Source organism: Aulonocara sp. 'chitande type north' Nkhata Bay, linkage group LG9 (genome assembly GCF_057382095.1).
Source record: "Aulonocara sp. 'chitande type north' Nkhata Bay isolate Kocher_YH1m ecotype deep benthic linkage group LG9, A_spYH_male_GT1.1, whole genome shotgun sequence".
Taxonomy (NCBI): Eukaryota; Metazoa; Chordata; class Actinopteri; order Cichliformes; family Cichlidae; genus Aulonocara; species Aulonocara sp. 'chitande type north' Nkhata Bay.
Genome location: NC_141352.1, coordinates 1,163,673 through 1,188,178, shown reverse-complemented (window position 1 = coordinate 1,188,178; position 24,506 = coordinate 1,163,673). Strand labels below are relative to the sequence as shown.

Genomic DNA, 24,506 nt, shown 5'->3' with positions numbered 1-24,506 from the left:
TCTCTCTCCTTTCTCCTTCTGTAGCCGCAGTGAGAGGGTAATCAGTTCCATATGATGAATTGTGTTAATAATGTCTATGACCAGCTTCCGTGTGGGGGGGCTTGTCTGTAACCAACACTTAGTAATTGCCTTTTTGCATGCAACCATAATTATTTTCAGCAAGTATGAGTCTCTGTTATTTATATCCTCAGGGATATTCTCAAGGTACATGGTACTAAAGGAGAAGTCCAGTGTTACTTACAGCACATCCATCACTATTTGTTTAATCTCCTCCCAAAAGGTCTTCAGTTTAGGGCATGACCAGAAGACATGGAAGCAACCTGCAGCGACCTCCCCGCACTCCCTCCAGCATGAAGCGCCTGAACCACTTATTTTGGATTTCTGCTTTGGTGTGATGAAGAATCTAATTAAATTCTTCCATCCAAAATCTCGCCATGTTAAAGAATTTGTGGTAGACAACACATTCTTCCACATCCGCAACCAATCTTCCTCTGAGATAGTTATACCTGCTTCTTTTTCCCATCGATGACTGACATATCTTGTTGAGGTCTTTTTCATGGCTGTAAAACTTCTGTATATTTTGCCTATAGTACCTCTTATAATGTTCTCACCATAAGCATCCATAAATATTTGGATCACCCCACTAGCATCTGCGTCAAGCATTCTAATTTCCTTCCGGAAGAAGCTCCGAAGCTGCAGGTAACGATAAAAATCTTCCCTGCCGATCTCGTAAATCTGACACGTCCTCAAAATTGATCAGCTCCCCATGCTTAACTATCTTACAGATCGCAGTGATTCCATGCCTGGACCACTCCCTGAATTTATGGTCTAACAATGCTGGAAGGAAGCGTGGGAGATACGCTGGCCATCCCAGCAACCCTATTTCCCTATTAAGACCAAAAATTTTAATCACATCTGCCCATTTTTTCAGGGAAAAACTTACACATAAATTTTGCATCTGATATGCCTGTGGCAAACTCTCAAGAGACCCCAGAACAGACTGCATTGGGAAATTCATCAAAGAAAGCTCAATGTCCTTCCATTTTGCCTCAAACTTAGAGTTACACCAGCACACTACAGGTCTGATCTGGGCTGCCAGATAGTAAGCCTCAAAGCACGGTAGAGCCATGCCCCCCCCACTCACCAGGCAGCTGCATTGTTGCATATTTCACTCTCGGCCTTTTATTTCCCCATATGAATCTTGAGCAATGCATATCCCACTCCCTAAATTGTTTTGCTGGAACCTCAACTGGAAGTGCTGCAAACAAATATAGCAGCTTTGGGAGGATATTTATCTTTATCGCTCTAACTCTGCTGCCCAGATCGAGGGGGAGCAGACCCCACCTCTCCAGATCTTCATATATCTTCTTGTTCACCCGATTGTAATTAACTTCATATAACAATGCAGGGTCTTTTGTCAGCAGGATCCCAAAATACTCCATTTGAGATTGATGCCATCCGAATCTATATCTTGCTACCAATTGTCTTGAGGGGTTAAAGAAGAATGTCAAGATTTGAGTTTTTTGAATGTTCAGTCTATAACCAGACAGTCTGCCATATTCTTCCAGTATTTCCATAAGCAGAGGAATTCCCTCTTCCGGGTTTCCTAGCGCTACCAGCACATCGTCTGCATACAAGCAAATTTTATTTTCCACATTCCCCGTTGTAACCCCCTCCAATCGAGTATCTTCCCTGATACATTGAGCCAACGGCTCAATGAAAAGGTTAAAGAGCCGTGGGCTCAACGGGCAGCCCTGCCTGCAGCCACGTTGTAGCGTTATCCGATTTGAGAGGCTTCCATTAACTTTGATCCTCGCTGTTGGAGACATATAAATCATTCTTATACACTGAATAAACCTGTCACATAGCCCAAATCTCTTCAACACATGAAACAGAAATTCCCACCCAACTGTATCGTATGCCTTTTCCGCATCAAGCCCAATGAGAACTGTTCCAGTTTTCCCTTTAAGTATCCGGTCAATAATATGAATGGCCCTTCTGATATTATCGTGTGTTTGTCTGTTACCAATGAAGCCTGTTTGATCCTCCTCTATCAGCGTGGGCATCAATGTACTCAACCTCCTAGCCAAAATCGCGGCAAATAGTTTATAGTCTATATTTAACACGCTAATAGGTCTATAACCTCTGGGGTCAGTTTTATCCTTCCCTGCTTTTGGTATGACAGAGATATACGCCTCCCGCCACGATGGTGGGAGTGCCCCCCCACTCAGAGAGTAATTAAAAGAGGCCTTTAGTAGCGGGATTAAGGGTTCCCTCATCTGCCTATACCACTCTGGTGGAAATCCATCATATCCTGGGGCTTTAAAAGTCTGGAGTTTTGAGATCCCAATGTTAATCTCTTCTGCTGATATTTCTCTGATGAGTTTTTCATTCTGCTGCTTACCTATAAATGGTAGATCTAGGCTGGATAAGAAATTCTGAATCTTATGCTCATCTGCTTTGTCCGGTTGTGTGTATAGCTCAGTGTAATATTCTTCAAATGCTCTCTGAATTTCTTCAAGTTTATTAGTTATCTTATTTGTTTTTAAATTTCGAACTTTATGAATAGTGTTCTCCTGTTGTTGCCTCCTGAGTCTCCATGATAATAGCCTAGCAGCTTTGGGTCCTGCCTCATACCACCGTTGTCTATGATATTTTAATTTTTTTTCAATTTCCTCACTTAAAATTTTGTGGATCTCCTGTTTAACCGGCCTCATCTGCTCCAATACCTGGGGGCACCTTGTAACGGTGTGCAATTGTTCCAATTTTCCCAAATTTTCCTGCAAATCTGACAGCTTTTTTGCTCTGACCTTCTTTAGGACTGCACATTTTGCAATAATTTTACCCCTAAGGTATGCCTTAGCCGCATCCCATAAAATCGTAGGATTAACTGTTCCATTGTCATTGAGTTCTAAATATGTTTTTAACTCCTGTCCCATTTCTCTTTTAAACAAGTCATTATTTAACAGACCTGTGTTAAGCCTCCATAAGGTGTTTTTGGGGCTAGCTTTAAACCCAATCTTCATAGTTAGTCCCGAATGATCAGATAAATCTCTTTGTCCTATTATACAATCCTTCACTCTGTGGAGATCTTTACTAAAAGTAAAGAAATAATCAATCCTCGAGTACATATCATGTCTCGCTGAATAAAATGTAAATTTGTGTTCATGTTTGTGTAAATATCTCCATATATCTATAAGCCCCAACTCAGACAACATTGTTTTTACTTGTTTCTCTAATTTAGTTCCCCTCCGGTCTCGGCTAGTTGTATCCCATTTTGGATGGAGAAGTAAATTAAAATCTCCTGCACATATACATGTACCAACACTTTCTGCAGCAATAAGACTGAATATCTCCTTATAGAACCCTGTACTACTACCAGGGGGTGCATATATATTACACAGCGTGACGTCCTCCTGTTCCATTTTCCCTTTCACCAACACAAATCTTCCCTCTTTATCTTTATGTTCTCCAGTAAACTCAAAACCAACCTTGTTCGGTATCAGGATGGCCACTCCTCTTTTTTTGCCAGATCTATGTGAGGCATAATAGATATTTTTGAATCCCATTCTCTTCCACTTCTCATGTTCTTCCTTTGAGAGATGCGTTTCTTGTAGAAATGCAATATCAATTTTTTCCCTTTTTAGCTTTGAAACTATCTTACTCCTCTTAATGGGATTCTTTATACCATTTACATTCAAAGACAATACCTTATAATACCGCATATGTTCTATATATTTCCAACTTATTTTCCTGCACCAACATAACAATACTCCCAGCCCTCAGAACACATAATAAACACACATGAACAAAGACAGAACTTGTCTTAACCAAATAAACCAGGTCTTCCATAAGAGAGGTTTTTTCTCTCTCCTCTCAGTCTGGGGGAAATGCCACAGCGTGGGGCCCCTCTCGTTTCCTATTTTAAAAGAAAAAGGGAAACTAAAAAACAAAAACAAAAAACATGTGAGTCACCTGCATCGGACCCTCACCACTCTATGCTCAAAGGGGTATCGACGTGCCATATTCCATCACGGCCAGGGGAGGAGGCCATCCAACCATATATCCCCCTGTATTGATCAGCAGCCCAGCGCACCTGTTGTTCCGTTGGTCTTATGTTCATCTTAACAGCGAAACGGGGCGGGTGGGGCGCAGGTGTTACTCCTCCGTACCGACGTCCTCCGTGCGCTGGAAAACCTTCAGCTTTTCCCGTGCGCTCCCGCATAGATCAGCTGTATTCCCGGCGCGTCGCGGCCCACCCACACTCGTCGGTAGGATACTGCTGATCATCTCCGCCGTAATGCCTTTGGGCTTTCTTGTGGCCACCGGTCCCACCGTGTATCCGCGTCTTCTTAGATCCGCCGCAGCTTCCTCCGCGTTATTGTATAGGACCATTCCCGAGTCAAAATGAACCCGCATTTTAGCAAGCAGGGTCTGGAACCGGATGGCGTTTTCTTTAAGTACTTTTTTAACCGGGCCATACTCTTTTCTCTTCATTTGTATGTTTTCGGCATAGTCGTGATCAAAGAAAATCCGTTTCTCCTTTATATATACAGGCTTCTTCCATGCAGCGCATAGGATTTGTTCTTTAATATTGAACTTTAAGAAGCGCACCACCGTTGATCGAGGGGGCGCCCCCGGCGGCGGCTGCACTCCCAGCGCCCGGTGAGCTCTCTCTATCCCTAGGTTCTTCTCGCTGCCCAAGTCCACATCGTCCCCCAACTCCGATATCATCATGCTTTCCACATACCTTAGCATGGAGGTGCCTTCTATGTTCTCAGGGATGCCATATATCCGTATGTTATTACGGCGTGAGCGCCCCTCCAAATCCGTAACCTTCTCTTGGAGCTGCCTCTGGTTATCCAGCAGCTGAACAATGGCATCCCTCACTCCAATGTCCCATTTCTCCTTCCCTACCATGTTTCTTTCCATTTCTTCCAGACATTTCCCCGCCTCCTCGATCCTGCTTGTGGCGGCGGTAACCTGTTGATTTATCTCGTGTGTTAACTCGCTCATTTGGGCTTTCATGTCCTCTTTCAAACTTGTTCTCACGAGCGATAGCTCCTTCTTCATCTCTGCCTTAAGGTCTTGCATGCCCTCCGCCACTACTTCACTCACCACTTGTCTGAGGGGGCCTAGCGCTGATGTTGCGGCCTCCGCTGCCATCTTCTCGCCCTCTTGCTCGGAGCGTGTTTCATATGTCTTACTCTCAAGTCGCGTTTCTAAGCTTCGGCCTGGGGCTCGTCCCTTCTTATTTTTATCTCCACTCATTATTCTTAAAGGGAAAGTCGCTTTTAATGAATTATATTCTTGAATTGCGGATTATTTTAGCTATCGATGCAGGAGCTCCTGTTTATGCTGCTACTCTCGCCACCATGACACCGGAAGTCCATCAGAGCCGGCTCTTTGAAGTGAATGACGCGAACCGACTCCTTATTGGGAGGCATCGGGTTTTTTTTCTTTCTCTCGCCCTCTCTCTCGCACTTTCTTTCCGCTTCACTCAGCACGCAAGCCTTGTGCTTTGTGCTGAGCAGTGGGGGGAGGGGCAGTAGTTACACTCTCAGTAGCACAGGAACAGAGCCGGAGGGAAAGAGAGAGAAAGAGAGCCAGGGACAACAACGTCACATTAGAAAGGTATAGTAATCATCAACAACTATTTTAAGTTGCAGATGATAAAGGATTCAGAAAGTTTATTCATGCAGTGAATCCAATGTTGCAATTCAAAGCAGGAAAACACTCTCCCAAAAAATCATCCCCGGCCCATATGACAGAGAATGTGCATGTTCTTTTTGTTTTGCATATTTTAATTTATATTTAATTGTGTTGTGGTTTGCAGCGTTTTGTGTTGTTTCACTTTAAATTTGTTTAAAAGAAAAAAGCTGAAAATGTAAATAGTTAAAAGCTGAAATGTAAATAGTTGTTTTTTGTATTTTATAATTTATTTATTACATTTTATGCGGGGTGAATAAATAAAAATGTATTTACAGAGGCCCCTAGTACGGTGGCCCTGAAGTGCAAATCACACCAACAAATTGCTAAACACAACAACAAAATTGAGAAACACAACAACAAAATTGAGAAACACAAAAACAAAATTGAGAAGCACAAAAACAAAACTGAGAAGCACAAAAACAAAACTGAGAATCACAAAATCAAATTAAGAAACACAAAAACAAAATTGAGAAGCACAAAAACAAAAGAAGAATCACAAAAACAAATTGAGAAGCACAATTACATTAAAAAAAACGGAAAGGGTAGGTACCAGTCGGCAACAGGAGACATCACTGATTGGACGTCCGCGCTGTTCATCTTTGGAACCGGAAGTTACTCTGCCTGTAGCACATTTTTTTTCAAACATGAACATTACCGGTGACCCAAACATAGCTGTCGCTATGCGAGAATATTTTGATTCAGGACATACATACGAGGTGATACTGGATATGCTCAAGTGTAATCGTGACATCTCAATTAGTATGCGTACACTGAAAACGTATTTAAAAGAATCTGGACTGCACAGACGAGGCAACTATTCTCCACTTCCTGAGGTGAGGCGTGCCATTTTGGCCGAGCTTCGAGGACCAGGACAATTGTTTGTATATCGGACCATGTGGCAAGTTCTCAAACAAAAACACAAGCTGCGTGTCAAGCGTGATGTAGTTATGAGGCTGTTGAGACAACTAAATCCTCAAGGAATCGCTTTGAGAACTCGAAGGAGGTTCACAAGACGCACGTATCACTCCATGGGGCCCAATTACATATGGCATGTAGATGGCTATGATAAACTGAAACCCTTTGGCTTGGCCCTGTCAGGATGTATAGATGGCTTTTCAAGAAGACTGATGTGGCTTGTGTGTGGAGCAACAAACAACAACCCGGCTGTTATAGCTCACAATTATATAAACTGTGTAAAGAGTCTTGGTGTGATACCAATGAGATTACGAACAGACTTCGGGACTGAGAATGGGACTATGGCAGCCATACAGTGTACCCTCCGTCACGCGCACACGGACTATTATGCTGGATCGTCAAGCCACAGTTATGGATCATCTACTGGGAATCAGCGCATCGAGTCATGGTGGTCTTATTTCAGAAGAGGAAGGTGGGTACATTTGTGTCTGGTAGGTGTAAGCTACAGTGAAAGCTGATCAGATTTTTTTACATGCATTTAAGAAAATAGAGTAGCGTCCTGCTGGACGTGTTGAAAAGTTGGATGAGATAGACGTTAACAGCCATCACTTTATTGCAGGAACTCAAAATGGTCACCGTCAGCTGTTGTGCCGAAATGAGCATGCTTGCCTAGATTTAACGACGCCAATACAAAATGAAAAACTCAGACCAAACTCTCCACTCCTCACAATCAACACACAGAACAGAGTGAAAAGAATACGGCATTTTTAACAAGAACATTACTGCAGGGTCGCTTCAATATTTATGGAAAACTAATATGCATTACTTTGTTTGACATCCATTTGTGGCATGTTTTAAATAGGACCAAAATGTAACAAACCCTATAAAATGACCAAGAACAAAGCTAAATTGATTCTTAAATATTAATTATATACCCAGGTCTCAGTTTTGGATGGACTTGTTTGGAGACCTAAGAGACTCTCGAAACTTAATGGAAGCCACGAACACCAATGCTTGCTGAGATTCTGCTTCAGAGGGGTTCTACAGAAAGACCTGGATGAATGCAAGGACCTCTGGAACAAACACAGGATCCGGCCAAGCAGACTTGCATCGTGTCCAGGGGGGATTCCAAACAAACTCTCTCTTGCCTCACAGGTATTTGAGTTCTTAACAAAATGAATTAACCTTTTGCATCAAACTAAATGCAAGGTGTTGTTATTGCTTAAGTTGGTTAATATATATTCATAATTTTACACATAAGTATGATAGAGCAGTTTATAACATGTCACTGCATGCGTTGATTTATATAGTTCCATATTGTCAGCAAAAAATCCTTCACTGTTCTATTTTCATTTTGCAGATATGGTTCAAGAGACTGTGGATTTGCTGTTGAGGAGAGGGAACTGGATGTGTTTCCCGAGGAGGGGCTACTGGTTGGATTGTGTGGTGATCCAAACATTGAGGAATATTTACAACAGGTTGTACAACAAAACACACTGCAGCAGCCACAAGACTGGGAATCGGCCACAGAACTGTATTTGGCCCTGAAGGACATAGCTGGGTTTTAGATACCAACTGAACTTCAGTTTGTAATGACATTTGTCAGAGTTACTCTGACGAAGACACACACGGTGTCGAAACGTTAGTTTCTTTCCTTTTTTTGCACCTAATAAAACCTTTGGACTTACTTGAGTGCTCCAGCCCTTCTGTTTTTCCTTCATTTTTTAATGTTAGTAGTGTTTCCTTTCCCTCTTGCTAAATTGAATATAATATTGTTCATAATATACAGGAACTGGCATGGATTTAAATATTAACATTTAACCACAAGGAAACATTTAAAATTTTCTTTAATAAAACCATTTACAAATAGTGTCCAGCATTTCTGTCACTTTTCCAACATACACAATATTCAGAAAAAACAACTAAATGTTTAACAATATGGAAGTTGCTTGTCACATGAATGTGTTAAGTAGTGTGCCAACGGCAGCTGAACCTAACAGGGTAACTCAGTAACTATAACTTGATGACCTTGCTGATTTAAGAACATCCAAATCCTGGAGCATTTTGAATTCCAAAGTCCATGTTGGCCTTAAAGATGCCATATGAGTCACAGATGGGTAGCTTCAGAGTATTTGCACAGGTGTTTGCAACTGGAAAAGGCGAATCACTTAAAAACTGGATGCATGGTGGTGGTGTCATTCCTGCCGGTGGAACTGCCATCAGCCCTGTGGCAAACATCATCAAATCTTCCAGACACACTGCTGTTGCCTTCTCTGAAAGAAGAAAGTAAACACTGTAGTACATTACAGAAAATTAATTTCCTTACCTCTCCTTTCATAAAACTATAAACAATTAAAAACGGCCATTCAAACCTTCACAATCAAGGAGATAATCTGCCCAAAAGCCAAGTGTTAGGACCTCCTTATGCCGCTTGTTGCTTCCTGCTGGGCTGAGATCTGGTCTGAACATGCTCTCCAGTTCTGAAGCAGTCAGGGCCTTGGCAGAGAAGCATAGGAGTGGGGCCAGCACACTGGAATGTTTTTGCAGTGCACTTAAAAAATTCAGACTTTCCAGTCCATCTTTAAATCTGCAAAGGATAGACAAATAACTAATAATTGGTTTATAGCTATAACTATTGCAGTCTTCTAAATTGTGTTTAAATGTCTTTACCTACTAGATCTTTCATTATAAATTTGGACAGATTTCAAATGCATACACAAAAACAATTCATAGTGCTCAGAAATTAACTGTGACAGCAAAAAAAGAAGAGCTCATTGGGATTTCAGCATTTAAAAAAAAAAATAGTGCTTTCACACTGGAATAAACAAGTGTGTCAAACAAGGGATCACCTCTTTTTATAAATAACTAAAAATTAATCATGTTGCATGACTATGATTATTATGGGTCATTGTGAACAATAAATGTATACTAAATTAGAGTTCTAGTGTCAAAAGGTTAATAGCGTGCAACAGTGGCTCAGGAATTAACTTGTTGTTCATCAGATCACACAGATGCTACCGAATCAGTTTTTTCATATACATCTGAAGGTCTGAAAATGTCAGTGGCTGCTGTGATGAGCATCTGGCCATCCTGAATTTAAAAGGAGTAATGAGTTTACCAATGAATGACACTTTGGTTTCTTTCAAGGATGTACCATCTGAGGTACTCCTCCACAAATGCTTGTTTCTCACAAGGCTTGACGTTTCTGAGGCATCCAGCAGTTTGGAAGATTGTGCTGTTTTGCAAAATAAGATTATGCAAAGACTCCTCTGATTCAGCTTTCAGGACCTATAAAAAAAAAAAAAAAAAAAAAGATTTACTGTAAGAAAAGCAAAAATAATTTTCACTACTTTTACGATTCATTCAAACATTGGATTAAAAAAATAATCAATTTGTTATTTCACTTGTGTTGTTGGGAGGTGGAAATCTGTCCTTTCAGATTACAGAATCTGCCTTGAACCTACTTTCAAGATATGATCCAACCCGGATAACTTTTATCCTGATTAAATCTTTTAAACTGGCCCCAAGTGTCTTCTAAGTAAACCCATTCCCTGAGCCTAGGTAATTTTCTACCTGATGTAGAACTTTTGTGATCTCCTCATCTTGCACATCTTCTACAGTGGCGCTGAAACTCTGATTCCCTGTGATGTGGTTGACCAGGTTCTTGGAGAGGAAATGTGGTGCTGGTCCCCCATGCACAATGGATACAGCGATCATCTTTCCTGCTAAAAAGTACTCATCTTGCCTGGCAGCTGTTATACAGGGCACATAATTATCATGGTTAATTGCTATTAAATATGCTAATGTGTGTACAGCGTCTCTTTATGTCTGTCTCCACGTTGGTTGAGTGTGGAGTGAGTGCATATGAGAGCATGAGGGTGGGAATGGATGTTTGTGTCTGTGTGTGCCTGTATGTCTGTGTCTATATGTCAGGTTGGGTATCAGACGCCACCTCTCTGGGGACACCTCAGGCCCTCCAAGGTTTGGAGGCCTATCTCCACCCACCACCACTTCCCCTGCCGGTGGCGGACTCCCTCAGGTGTCGGTGTGTTGGTGGTTCTTTGTGTCTGGGGGTGAGCGTCCGGGTACACACCGGCTCACTCCTTGGCGGCCGCTTGTCGGGGCCTGGGGCCTGGGGCTCGCTCGGGCCCCTTTGGAGGTGGGGTGCCCCCGGCCTCTCGGCCTGGGGCTCGGTCACTCAGGCACAGCTGGGGGCCGGCGGAGCTCACGGGCGCGTCACTGCAACTCCCCCTGACTTCTGCTCCGCGGCTGCTGGGTGAGCCCTCATCTGGGACTCTCCTCAGCTCTTACTGGAACAGTGGCGCGGCTGCCCCTCTGTTGGTCTTCCATGGTCTCTTGTGTTCTGGGGGCCTCTGGATGTCTGGAGTTTTGATCTCCTCCATACCTGCTTCACACCCTGGAGGACGGGGCTGTGGCCCCCCCACACTCCCTAGCAGATCATTACATGGAGAAACCTTTGGAATGCAAGCATGCTGATCCACACAGGTATGCACACATGGGTATTCACAGACGCGGACTAAAGCTTTCTTGGCTGCTGCCTCAAAGCACACTGTGCGCTGTCTATCTTGCGTGCTGCACAATATCGTTTATTATTTAGTAAATATTGATATCTATGACTAGCTAGTTTATTGTGATGGTGCTTTGTTTTCTCTATTATTATGTTGCTCTTTGTTGTTTGCTGTCTCCTCTGTTTGTTTTTTTTTGTTTGTTTTTTTTTTTTTTCTCCATACAGGTGACCCAGGAGTTCTTTTTTTTTTCTCTCTTTCTCTCTTCCCCCCCCTTCTCACCGTCTCTTCTCCCCTTTGGTTTTCTTTCTTTCTCTCCCCCTCTTTCTCTCATTCATTCCCCCTGTCCTATTTATTAAAAAAAAAAAAAAAGACAAAGGATGAACTGAAGCTCTGCCATCACGTAATGTCGCATACTGCTGTTTCTGATGTCATTTAGAAAAAAAAAAAAAAAATATGCTAATGAAAAAAATAAGCCAATTTTTATTAAAATTTCCATTGTAATAATTACGGAGAAAACATCCACCTCTTGAATTATATACAAGATAACGGCTCTCTGGAGGTCCATCAAAGATGGGGCGATTTGTCAGACTGCCCATAAGAAGTGTGAGGAATTCACACCCCAGGCCACCTGTATCCAAACCGTCTTCAAAGCTGCCAGCATCATCATTAAACTTGATGAACATGTCGTAGTTGTCAGAGTATGTGCTGCGTCGAAATCCTCTAACAGCTCCATCCCATACAGCTGACCTTGATATATTGAACCTGCTGACCGTCTTGTGGTCAAGTTCCAGTGCCAAATTTGCAATAATTTCATGTGCCTGCAAATTGGTGTCTCTAAGAAAAAAGGGTGTATATACTTCTCTCATGATTGCATGATGTCTTGTACAGAACAAGATGGCGGTTAATTGGATTCAAATGTTTAAATTACTAACACAGGTTCTTCTGGGGGCTCAGCTTTGGCTTCGTTAGGAGTAGGATCTTCATCATCAATCACAATCGGTTCAAACAGCTGTGTGTAGTTTCTGCAGAGTGAAAACATGTACACAAAGTGTAGATGCAAAAAGACAAATGCATAAACATGCAGTTCCACTTTTATAGAACGATTCTACTATTTTTTTTTCTGAAGAATCAAATGTAAAAGAGTCAAACTACATACATTTATAATAATTGTGTGTATATATTTTGTGCAACCCTCTGGAATAATTACTCAAGATACAACGCACCTGTAACAGGAGCTCTCGACAGTGAGGCATTCAGTAGTGCCTGTATCGTTTTCTTCTTCCAAATCTATGACCTGGAAATACAGAAATGAGGATGAATGAAAATTCATATTTGACCAATTGATAATTATTTTAATATAGGGAGCCTAAGTCTCCTCCCCTTCTGGTCTGCTCGTGGGTCCCTGAACAAAAGAAAAATGAATGGAAGTGAATGGAGCTATAAAAGTTATTTTCTGGTCTGCTTTGCCTTACTCTCTGAATCACACATATGTTGTACTTCAATTTAAATAATAAATAATTGTGTTTCGACTATGTCTGTAATGTAATTTGAGATTTGTTAGCTTGTAAAAATTCGTCATTAAAATGACTACAAGTCAGATGTCGCAAATATGACGTCGCCTCAGAAGCTTTTCTCCCCCAGCATAACTGCAAATTATCACATGACCAGATTTATAGTGGTTTTCTCCACATCATCTTGGAAGAAGGATTCGAAGCTCGCTAAACAAAACTAAGCTTGTCCTCTTCTCTGTGTCTGGCTCAATGATGTCAATTTTGTGAGACGAACATTTACATTTCGCCACGTCTTTTCAAACAAAACCTAAAATAACCTTTGCCACCTGTCGCTTAAGCACTTTTTGGCATCAAAATGTGTTTATATACTTCACGGACATCATATTTTAAATCCATGGCACACATCAAACGGGATCAGAAAATAATTTTTATTGGCTCATAGACTCCTATTTTTTTAGCAGTAGGGGACCCATGGTCCGGAAGTAGATGGATGTACCTTAGGTTTCCTATCCCAATAGATTATCTAAAGGTACAGTAAGTAAGTAAGAATGAAATAAGAAGAACATCCTGTGGTCAAATCTGTGTACTGCAGTCTATCTTTATAAACAAACGAGTGACTCTCCCTCCTCCCGTTCCATGAGTTTCATGGCTACGGATCAGCGCCAGAAGATTCTAGATGACAAAGACGAGTCATACACAGTTAGTTTCAATGTAACCTTCCTTCCAACATGATTGAGACATTAGACTGCTTTGTGATTATTTCATGTACCGGTATGACTTATTGTACCTTTAAGGGGTGAATGTTATAAACTATTGATAGTATGAAAATTGATGATGTGAAATGCATTGTATAATAACAATGAATGTAATAAGCAAACAGTGAATCGTTATCTAATTGCAAAGTAAAGGCGGTGGAGATTGTCTGCTGCACTCTTTTACTAATAAAATAGTTTTTTACCTGTTGTACTTCATTAGCAAGCACAAGATCCCCAGCACCCTTCCTTAGAGAACAAAGAAAAGCATTATTGTTGTGTACTGTGAAAATATTAATTGACACTTTGAAAATATTTAAGCATCTTGATTAACAAACAAGCAATACAAGTATTATGTAGTCCATGTTCCAAAAACCATATACAGACTGAATGACTGTGTGTTATACTTGTATAACTATGCATGTGACAAATAAAGAACCTTGAACCTTTAACCTTGACAAAAGTGTATATCTCATTAATACAAAAGTTTAGGCAAAAAAAAAGTAAAAGATTACATGTTCTTAAAATATCACTTACTCATATTCTGCCGCTTTCTGTAAAGGACTGCTTTCATGTTGAAGTTCCCATGGCTGAAACAAACAAACAAACAAACAAACAAACAAACACACGCACGCAAGCACGCACACACACACACACACACACAAAATGTATTTCACATATAACTATTAACTGTTTTACTGAACTGAGGCAAATGGTGGTGGCTAAACAACAAGAAAACTCTATAAAAAATGTTAAATTGTACTTACCAGTGTATCAGCAAGATCAAACTCAGAGGGCCTTTTAATAACAATCTCTGGGTCAGAGTCAGACAACTCTGAGTTTTCTCCAACTACAAAACATGAAAACAAATCAAGCTAAGCTAACTAAATTCATACTAATGTATGAAACTTTATTTGATCATCAATAATAGATTAATACGAAAGGCATAAAGTTAGCATTGAAAACTCATGACTCAGTAGATCCAAAAATGGCTGAATTTCATGTTTCCAGGAAGAAACATAACATATACAAGATAATTTAGGGAGCAATGGTGGCAGAGGAGTTAAAAGCCCGCCCTGTAATCAAAAGGTTGAAGGTTTGAGCCCTGCTCAGTCTGTCGCAGTTGTTGTGTCCTTGGGCAAGACACTTCACCCTCCATGCCAGGTGGTGGTAGTGGGAGGGATAGGTGGCATCTGTGTACAGCAGCCTTGCTTCAGTCAGTGAGTCCCAGGACAGTTGTGTCCACATTGTAGCTAATCACCAGCAGTGTGTGAATGTGTGTGGGTGAATGACTGCTTTTGTTGTGAAGTGTCCTTGGGGGTTGTAGAACCCTAGAAGGTGCTATATCAAATACAGGCCATTCACCATTTTAATGTAGGTATGCTATTGACTTGGGTGCTTTATGCATAATGTTAACATTTCACAATTTCAAAATTAGCAGTTGTTGAAACTAAGGGAATCTGTGTCAAAATCCAAACAAACATTAGCAGCTTACCATCTTCAAAGTCACTCTTCAAGCAGATGAAAACAGTGATTCTTTGATAAGGCTTGCCAACTTCAGCCTTATAAGCCTCAAGTGCAAATGGTCTTTGTGTTCCAGGGACAGTAATGACCTCAGTGCCATCCGGATACAGAAGAAGGAAAGGTCCATCTTTTAGATCTTTGTTAAAGTCCTTCATTTTTTTTTTTTTTTGTGTGTGTCCCGTTTGGATCTTTAGCCATCAGAATTGTTGTCTTAAGGCCAAGAAAGATGCCAAGCGGATTTATTTTACCAAGTGGATGATCATGGCCTTGCCATATTGGTCCATTTGATTGACCTTTATTATAATTATGAATTTATTTTATTTTCAGTTCCTACAAACGGGACAGACATGACTGGGGGATAGGACAGGGAGAAAGAATGAAAGAAAGAGAGGGAGAGAAAGAAAACCAAAGGGGAGAAGAGACGGTGAGAAGGGGTGGAAGAAAGAAAAAAACAAACAAACAAAAAAAACAAAACACCTGGGTCACCTGTATGGAGAAAAAAAAACAGAAGAGAAAGCAAACAACAAAGAGCAACATAATAAAAAAAACGGCACCATCACAATAAACTAGCTAGCAGTAAATATCAGTAGATACTAAGTAATAAACGATATTGTGCAGCACGCAAGATAGACAGCGCACAATGTGCTTTGAGGCAGCAGCCAAGAAAGCTGTAGTCCGCGTCTGTGAATACCCGTGTGTACACCTGTGTGCATACCTGTGTGGATCAGCATGCTTGCATTCCAAAGGTTTCTCCATGTAACGATCTGCTAGGGAGTGTGGGGAGCCACAGCCCCGTCCTCCAGGGTATGAAGCAGGTATGGAGGAGATCAAAACTCCAGACATCCAGAGGCCCCCAGAACACAAGAGACCAAGGAAGACCAACAGAGGGGCAGCCGCGCCACTGTCCCAGTAAGAGCTGAGGAGAGTCCCAGATGAGGGCTCACTCAGCAGCCGCGGAGCAGAAGCCAGGGGGGGTTGCAGTGACGCACCCGTGAGCTCCGCCGGCAGCCAGCTGTGCCTGAGTGACCGAGCCCCAGGCCTTCATTTTTTTAACAGCTTGATTGAGCAGACTTGTGGCAGTAACGTCAGGGTCTGTTGTTAGGAAAATAGTTTTTCCACGGTATGGCTTCAAACCACCCTTTTTAATGGTCATCAAGCCGACATTTATCTGTAAGGAAAAAGCAACCCGTTCTCACTCCCGACGCGTAAAATAATGACGATTTGTCACGTCCCTTAACTTCTCATGCTGACGCCTAAGGTACCCTTCCACGTTTTTATGTGACGCTGTGGGTTGTCAATTCATTCCAATATGAACCCGCTCGCGGCGATCAGAGACGCTTCGAGCAGAGGCTCCAGCCATCCATTTACTCCAATAATAACCCCGTCACGGCGAAACATGACGCCGTGAAGCACAATCTAACTGGAGAACCGCGGACCCTCTCCGCGAACGGGTTTTTCTCCCTAATTTAATGCTTTCTTTTAATGACATCGTTAACATTTCTCAACAAAAACACGAAAGTATCACTGATAATTCAACAATAAAATCGCTTCATGTTGTGGCCATCACACAGTGTTTTCCAAACTGATTCACGATCTGAAAGTGCGCAGATTTAACGTATACATAATCCTTTGTTAGGTTTATTATTTTCATTTCACACGTAAAACACATTTATAGATTCATTCACCACTCCTGTTAGTTTTGGACGCGCTCGGCTCCAGCCAATCAGACGCAACCTGTGTAAGCAAAGCCTGATGGGAGAACGGAGAGACCCATTTATAAGAATAAGAAAATGAGGCGGAACTGATTGATTCTAATGCAGGTATGTAAAAAATACATATATTTAAAGTAATACCTTGATGTGTGTTTCAAAGTTTGTTTTTTCATAAAAGCTTCAAACAAACAGAGGTGACTGATCTCGGAAACGGTGTAATGTATTTAAAAATGGCTACAGCTACCGTCAGCATACTTGCTAGGTAACGACTACACGTGGCTACTGCAGCATTAGCCATTTAATCCAACGATGATGGATTAAATCTATTACAAACGTTAAAGGACTTGTGTGCTGCAAAATACCCTCACATGGTGCGTAAAGCAGTTTTTGCGCTAAGAGTTCTGCTAGCTCTTTACAAACTGATGATGCTAACGTTAATTGCTAACATTAACCGGAGCGCCAAGACTGAAAATCATTTGAATTGCGTTAGTTATGTGTTTATGTCACTGAGTTCTGCAAAAATCTCTTTCCTCTTTAGCTTGAAAATGAGTGATTTAGAGGATCCCGAGCTGGAGGAAGAGCTTCAGGCTGCTGACGAACTCCTTCAAGATATGCAGGTAACATTTTTAGTGGAAACAGTTGTTAAAGAGGGAACACGCTTGTCTAATATTTTGTACGGAGTAAACGTTATGTTATTTGAATTTTTTTAAAAGTTTATGTCAAATTAAGTTGGTTAACTTAAGATGTTTGATAATCTTTGCTTTAACCATAGACTGTATTTTAGGTGTTCCCTTTTTTCCTTGTTAATTGCGTAGAATGATGCACAGAGTGAACCTCAGCCAAGACCAGTGCGCTGGAAAAAACGTGACAGACAGGGAGATTTTATTCCTCAAAGACCATCAACCAGTCGAAGTACTAGTTGCATGCCACGTGGTCAGTGTTCACACAACCATTGATTTTATCTCACAACTTGTTTTCACCAAAGAATTTCAGTAAGTAAATATTCTTCATTCCCCCCCCAGTGTCCAGAGAGCAGCATCAATGTCCACGTGAAGAACCTAGTTATGTTGCCAGTGTCAACCCAACAAAAGGTACTTTACCTTCTTGTATATATTGTGATTTCTGTTTACTTTTATATTTGTTGTTATAGTTGAGTTATGCAGGGCTTTTGTGCAGTCCTAAGAAACATACTGCCCAGAGTGTTTTTCACTTTGTGGAAGAGTTTCTTCCTTTCTTTATTTTTTTTCTGTTAGTGTATGGAACTGAGGTGCTTCGTCAGGAGCTCCTTCAGTTGTTGGAGGATGGAGAAGAGGACACAGCCATGACTTGTGAGATGTCGTCTGAGTCAGCTGCTACTCACTGGGCGATCAGAAATATGGTGTCCTCGCAAAAGTGGAAAGAGGCCAGGCCTTGTCTTATAGACAATATGTTAGCTACTCTGGATCCACAGTCACACCGTGTGTGTCAGTGTGGCAAACAAGTAGTTGTGAGGTGTCTGGACTGCCTGTCTCTTCCATTCCTTTGTGCTGACTGTGATATTGCAGTTCACACACGCGTTGTCCTGCACAGCAGAGAGGCAGTAACAGGAGAGTTTTTGCAGCCTTCATCAGAGTTTCACAAGCCAATAGGTACAGTTTTTAAGTCTTATGCATTTCTTGCTATGTATGAGTATGAGTGGGTGCTGTTATTGTATATTTATTGTGTATCAGTTAATTTCTAATTCTTTTTATATATATTGTGTGTTTTAATGTTAGTTCGGCTGTTGCCTGTGCAAAGGCCAGACCATGTGTGTGACTGCCCAGCAGGTAACGTTGAGGTTTCACCCGGCGCAATTGTGGCTCTTGTAACCATAAATGGTAAGTTGCCCTTTTGTCACACACTACATACACAATAGATGTGTTTGGAGGTTTTATTGCAAATTGTGCATTGCTATCTTGGTTTTAATTACTCTCGGCCCGCAGTATATGTGGGAACCTGTCAAAGGTCATTTGGATTTACCAGACCGATTTGAAAACAACATGAAAAAAATGAATGCTTTGAGCCATGACTGAATTTATCCTTATCCTTTCTAAAGGCCGTTATAACCTTGCACTGCCAGTGGTGAGCTGCACCAGCTGTGGCCTAATGTGGTCCCCCTCAGTTAAGGACATCCTGGGTAGTGGATATTGGCCTGGCACCTTAAATTTCTGCACCCTGTTTTCAATGGATGTCTTTCAGTCTTTCTATGACATTAAGAAGGCTGCACCAGGGATGTCACTTAAGGCATTTGTCAAAATGCTGGATGAACGAACAGCCCATTTTGGAAGAGTGAGTTTCTAAATTTGCTAAGTTTAAGGAAATTGTGCAAATCAATGTTTATGATGACTGTCCTTGAATATTCTGTTGTATGTCCTCTATGTAAAAGAATGGCCGAATATCAGCTGATGCCTTCAGTAAAAGTTTCTTGGAGTGGAGTGCTGTAAAGTTTGAGGTGGACAGGATGTGCAAGGAGCCATGCTTTAGCTGCTCTGCCTGCACTCCAGACATGCTTGCCGTCTCAGTTGATGGAAACCGCAAGCTTTATCGCTTTCAGTCTAATGCAAGGTACGTTATGCATTGTGTACATAAGTCAAATATGGATTTGTAGAAAAATGTATTTTAATGTTTCTTTTCAAACAACTGTCACTGTGTTCGTTCAGCACTTCAGAGCAGGGGAATTTTGAAGGTGTCTTCATTGAAAAAGATGAGGAAGTTGCTGAGTTTGTGAAATACATCCAGAGACACACAAATCATGTAAGATACACATATATATTAGAGATGGCACGATACCACTTTTTTATGTCCGATACCGATACCGATATCATAAATTTGGATATCTGCCGATACCGATATGAATCCGATATAGTGTTTTTTAATCAACAAAACTGCTTTTTTAAATATCTTGCTGCATTTTGTATAAGTTCATACTCAAGTTTAAAACAACAACTACACTAAAGCTATTCTGTTATACCTGTATACAAAAAAAATATTTCATAGTTCAGCAATACTGATCAATCTAATAAACTTAGACCTACACCATCCTCCCTATTCTGGTATTTTAAAGAGTACTTAGCGTAAATATTAAGCAACCTAACTAATAGGGTTCCAACTCCCAGCAACAACAAAAATAAATAAATAAAAAATAGGGAACCACCCCTCACGCGCCACCTCATGATGCTTAATCGACGTAATCAACCTTAATTTGATGCAGTGTGAAAAAAAATGAACAGAAATCAATTATTTTTCAAGAAATATTAAATAGATTCAACATCTTTCTTCAACAAAATTGCAGACTGCACAGATGGTACCTTCCCAAAGTAAAAAGTACTATAGCTTACTAGGGTAAATATATTAGACTTAATAGTCACTATATACAGTAATTGACTTCTATTCATTTTACATCAAATTAAAACTTTGTGTGTCAGATAATTATTTATTAAAAGCTCGACATTTTAAATGAGAATAAGAAAGAAAAGTATGTCTTTGTGCCCCCTTTTCCCAGTTAATGCCCTATCGGCCCCCCTGGCTAAACTTTGCTAGATCCGCCCCTGCACAGTTACCAGCGTCAGCTACGTAGAAAAAAGATCCTGGTGTAGAAATTAATATTAAATAAATTCTAACAACAGCTTATCAAGCTTAAACGTGCTGCTGTTGTTCAGCCGCTGGTTTCCTCTTTCTGGCGCAAAGTGGACCAAAAACAAACGAGAGACAGACTCGCGACAGAAAAGCCGATCAGCTGATTTAAGCAGTTTCACGATTGAAGTAGCAGCCGGAGAGCGAGAGGCAGTCGCTTGTTAAGCTTAACGTGGGAATGCTTTACAAACATTCAGAGATGGACTTACACACTTGCTTTACTTCTCTCGGGGATAACTTTGTCGGAGATGAAATGCCAGGTTGCTAGCGAAGCTCCACATGCTATCCAGACCACCGACAGGTCCTGCATGCCACAGCCGCTCTATCACGTGATGCATACGTTCTGAGGTGAGTTACGGCGTGTTGCAAGTTTTGTGAGGTGCTTTCGTGATATTTAATGGATCGGATTACATTTTTTATTTTTCTCCGATATCCGATCCAGTAATTTAGGTCAGTATCGGACCGATACCGATACGTAATATCGGATCGGTCCATCTCTAATATATATATTAGTGCTGTTAGCGTTAATCTTGTTAAAATGACGTTAATGCCGTAACCATATACACATACGTGTGTGTGTGTGTGTGTGTGTGTGTGTGTGTGTGTGGACATATATGGATGGGTCGATATTTTTTTTTATTTTTCTCTTGGTGTTGTCGTAATACTATTTACTTTACTTTATCTTAATGTGTACTTAATTTTGTCACCATGTGTATTTAAAAAAAACAACATGATTTTTATTTTGTGTTATCAGTGCTGTCCTGGGGAGATATGAGGTCTTGTGTGACTCGAGGCTAATTCAGCTAATTGTTATGCATTTGTTTTAAAAAGTTTGTCCCTGATAGGGCTTAATCATGTCATATCTTTTATGTTAAAATCTTTGAGTGTATAGATCCCGGGGAAAGGGTTGTGCGGATCTTCATCTTGGACTGCAGCAAAGGAGTCGTCCAAAAAGTCCACTGGGAAGTTGGATGAGGAGGGCATGGAAATAGCTGTTTGTCGCCACGGAGTCCTCTTAGCTGCATTGAACATGTTTCGAGGGGAGATCTTTGCTTACCCCCTTTTTCTCCAGAGGAAGTTGGCAGCTAACGTCCCAGGACATACAGTGGGGCAAAAAAGTATTTAGTCAGCCACCGATTGTGCAAGTTTCCTCACCTAAAATGATGACAGAGGTCAGTAATTTGCACCAGAGGTACACTTCAACTGTGAGAGACAGAATGTGAAAAAAAAATCCATGAATTCACATGGTAGGATTTGTAAAGAATTTATACGTAAATTAGGGTGGAAAATAAGTATTTGGTCACCTCAAACAAGGAAAATCTCTAGCTCTCACAGACCTGTAACGTCTTCTGTAAGAAGCTTTTCTGTCCCCCACTCGTTACCTGTATGAATGGCACCTGTTTGAACTCATCATCTGTATAAAAGACACCTGTCCACAGCCTCAAACAGTCAGACTCCAAACTCCGCCATGGCCAAGACCAAAGAGCTTTCGAAGGACACCAGGAAAAGTATTGTAGACCTGCACCAGACTGGGAAGAGTGAATCTACAATAGGCAAGCAGCTTGGTGTGAAAAAATCAACTGTGGGAGCAATCATCAGAAAATGGAAGACATACAAGACCACTGATAATCTCCCTCGATCTGGGGCTCCACGCAAGATCTCATCCCGTGGGGTCAAAATGATCATGAGAACGGTGAGCAAAGATCCCAGAACCACACGGGGGGACCTGGTGAATGACCTGCAGAGAGCAGGGACCAAAGTAACAAAGGTCACCATCAGTAACACACTACAACGGCAGGGAATCAAATCCCGCAGTGCCAGACGTGTTCCGCTGCTGAAGCCAGTGCATGTCCAGGCCCGTCTGAAGTTTGCCAGAGAGCACATGGATGATACAGCAGAGGATTGGGAGAATGTCATGTGGTCAGATGAAACCAAAGTAGAACTTTTTGGTATAAACTCAACTCGTCGTGTTTGGAGGAAGAAGAATACTGAGTTGCATCCCAAGAACACCATACCTACTGTGAAGCATGGGGGTGGAAACATCATGCTATGGGGCTGTTTTTCTGCCAAGGGGACAGGACGACTGATCCGTGTTAAGGACAGAATGAATGGGGCCATGTATCGTGAGATTTTGAGCCAAAACCTCCTTCCATCAGTGAGAACTTTGAAGATGAAACGAGGCTGGGTCTTCCAACATGACAATGATCCAAAACACACCGCCCGGGCAACAAAGGAGTGGCTCCGTAAGAAGCATTTGAAAGTCCTGGAGTGGCCTAGCCAGTCTCCAGACCTCAACCCCATAGGAAATCTGTGGCGGGAGTTGAAAGTCCGTGTTGCTCGGCGACAGCCCCAAAACATCACTGCTCTCGAGAAGATCTGCATGGAGGAATGGGCCAAAATACCAGCTACTGTGTGTGCAAACCTGGTAAAGACCTATAGTAAACGTTTGACCTCTGTTATTGCCAACAAAGGTTATGTTACAAAGTATTGAGTTGTATTTTTGTTATTGACCAAATACTTATTTTCCACCCTGATTTATGAATAAATTCTTTACAAATCCTACCATGTGGATTCATGGATTTTTTTTTCACATTCTGTCTCTCACAGTTGAAGTGTACCTCTGGTGCAAATTACTGACCGCTGTCATCATTTTAGGTGGGGGAACTTGCACAATCGGTGGCTGACTAAATACTTTTTTGCCCCACTGTATTACGTTCCTTTGCTCCGATGTGGCCTGTAAATATTTCCCCTATTTAACCAAGGTGGCTCAGCAGTGCCCTGAGCTGAGGAACCTCTTGTCAATGCGTCCTTTTCTCTCCGTCATGCATGCAAAGGCTCACACTTGGAAATGCGAGGTATACTGCAGCTTGTAGTTTTGGATTAGTTTGAGACATTTTGTTATAAGGTTGAATGAATTCAGCAGTCATGTATTGTGACCTCCTTTCTATAGATCAAATGGGGAGGTGCGTTTCAGGATGGGGCCGGTTCAACAGTTGGAGAAGAGGTGGAACAAGTAAACAGTTTCCTGTCTAGGGCGGCCATCACAACGAAGTACATGTCTAAAGCAGGTGTGTGTCCGTGTCTGAGATTCCACTCAGTCTCCTGCTCATTAATTCTAATTTGTATACTAACTGAAATGCAGGGCGAACAGACATGCTGACCCTCCTGGCTTTGGGGTGGAACAAAAGGAAAATGGAACAACTGGGCCGCACTTTGAGCCAGCGATATCTAAAGGTCATTTTTTCAACACCCATTTTAATGTGTGTGGTAATGGGGGGAAAACACCAGTACTCTTTTAATGTCAATATGAATGACATTTATGAATGCATTCTTAGATCATAAGGATCCTTAGAGAACAAGTGGAGAGCCTGAATGCGACCAGAAATGAGCTGGGTGTGGATGACGACACACTGCAGCAATGGGTGGCCGATGTGCAGAAATGGGCTGAAGGTGAGTCTCAATATAATGCACTCATGTATAACAATAGGACCCACCATGGCCTCATTAAAGAACTTAGAGTTAAGATCTTTCTGACAGTGTCAACAAACAATGAAAAATAAGCCTTGGAAAAGCAAATTTATGGCAGAGTTGTTGCGTTTCATCAAATTGGATAGAACCTGGGTTGAAATGATGTCGTACTAGTTGGTTTTATAAACCTGAACACCAACATACTTGTTATCTCATGATTATCATGAGATAGCAGCACATGAAGGCTCCAGATGTCTTATAATGAATGTCATCAAGTCAGTGATTACAGAGTCCACTGTAGTTTGGTGACTGTTACTCATCCTGTGCTCTGATTAATATTCCTCTCACTTAGAAAGTGATCAAACTGATGGCAGCCTTGGAGCGTTGCAGGCACGAATAGAGGAGCTTGTCGTCATCATCAGAGTGCGAACACAAAGTCTTTACAGACAAAATGGTACGTCCCAGTTTCTTTGAAACGGACCGTTTGATGCTCAGTTTGTACAGCTTGTGCAGCTACTTTGTAAACAGAATCAAATCAGATCCAGGTTTGTTTGAGCTGGATGTGATTTGTTCTAGCAAACAAATTGATGAGTGTAGATTAAAATGAAACTATATACATTATGTGAAGGTGTGAATTTTTTATGATTATTTACAGATAGCAATAAGAGGCGACACAGAATTCGCAAGGTCATCTTAGTTGAGAAGAAACGCTTGGCGGCTGCTGTTGACGAC

General features: G+C 41.4%; 1 protein-coding gene and 1 pseudogene across 2 annotated transcripts; one reads left to right on the top strand and one right to left on the bottom strand.

Moving 5' to 3' along the window:
• Positions 1-8,584: 8,584 nt before the first annotated feature.
• On the bottom strand, positions 8,585-15,070 carry LOC147321380 (G2/M phase-specific E3 ubiquitin-protein ligase-like; annotated as a pseudogene). Its single transcript, XR_015130928.1, has 10 exons — positions 14,915-15,070; positions 13,957-14,009; positions 13,626-13,668; positions 12,380-12,450; positions 12,089-12,178; positions 11,680-11,990; positions 10,201-10,379; positions 9,746-9,915; positions 9,000-9,214; positions 8,585-8,900 (listed from the first exon to the last, which is right to left on the bottom strand). The product of XR_015130928.1 is annotated as a G2/M phase-specific E3 ubiquitin-protein ligase-like (transcript).
• A 2,130-nt stretch (positions 15,071-17,200) lies between these two features.
• Positions 17,201-24,248, top strand: LOC147321379 (uncharacterized). The gene is made up of 14 exons (XM_086305315.1): positions 17,201-17,272; positions 17,471-17,588; positions 17,678-17,746; positions 17,909-18,283; positions 18,410-18,511; positions 18,730-18,962; positions 19,060-19,238; positions 19,334-19,427; positions 21,199-21,407; positions 23,014-23,161; positions 23,257-23,374; positions 23,449-23,540; positions 23,642-23,756; positions 24,127-24,248. Exons 1-14 carry the CDS (start codon positions 17,201-17,203, stop codon positions 24,246-24,248), a joined length of 2,046 nt encoding a protein of 681 aa, XP_086161441.1.
• The last annotated feature ends 258 nt before the right edge of the window (positions 24,249-24,506 follow it).

Bases quoted from the DNA above. Each gene is read 5' to 3' on its own strand.
- LOC147321379 (XM_086305315.1), top strand. From the start codon at position 17,201: ATGAGTGATTTAGAGGATCCCGAGCTGGAGGAAGAGCTTCAGGCTGCT. The intron at 19,239-19,333 runs GTACGTTATGCA...GTGTTCGTTCAG, and splicing joins CGCTTTCAGTCTAATGCAAG to CACTTCAGAGCAGGGGAATT. The intron at 23,541-23,641 runs GTCATTTTTTCA...ATGCATTCTTAG, and splicing joins TGAGCCAGCGATATCTAAAG to ATCATAAGGATCCTTAGAGA.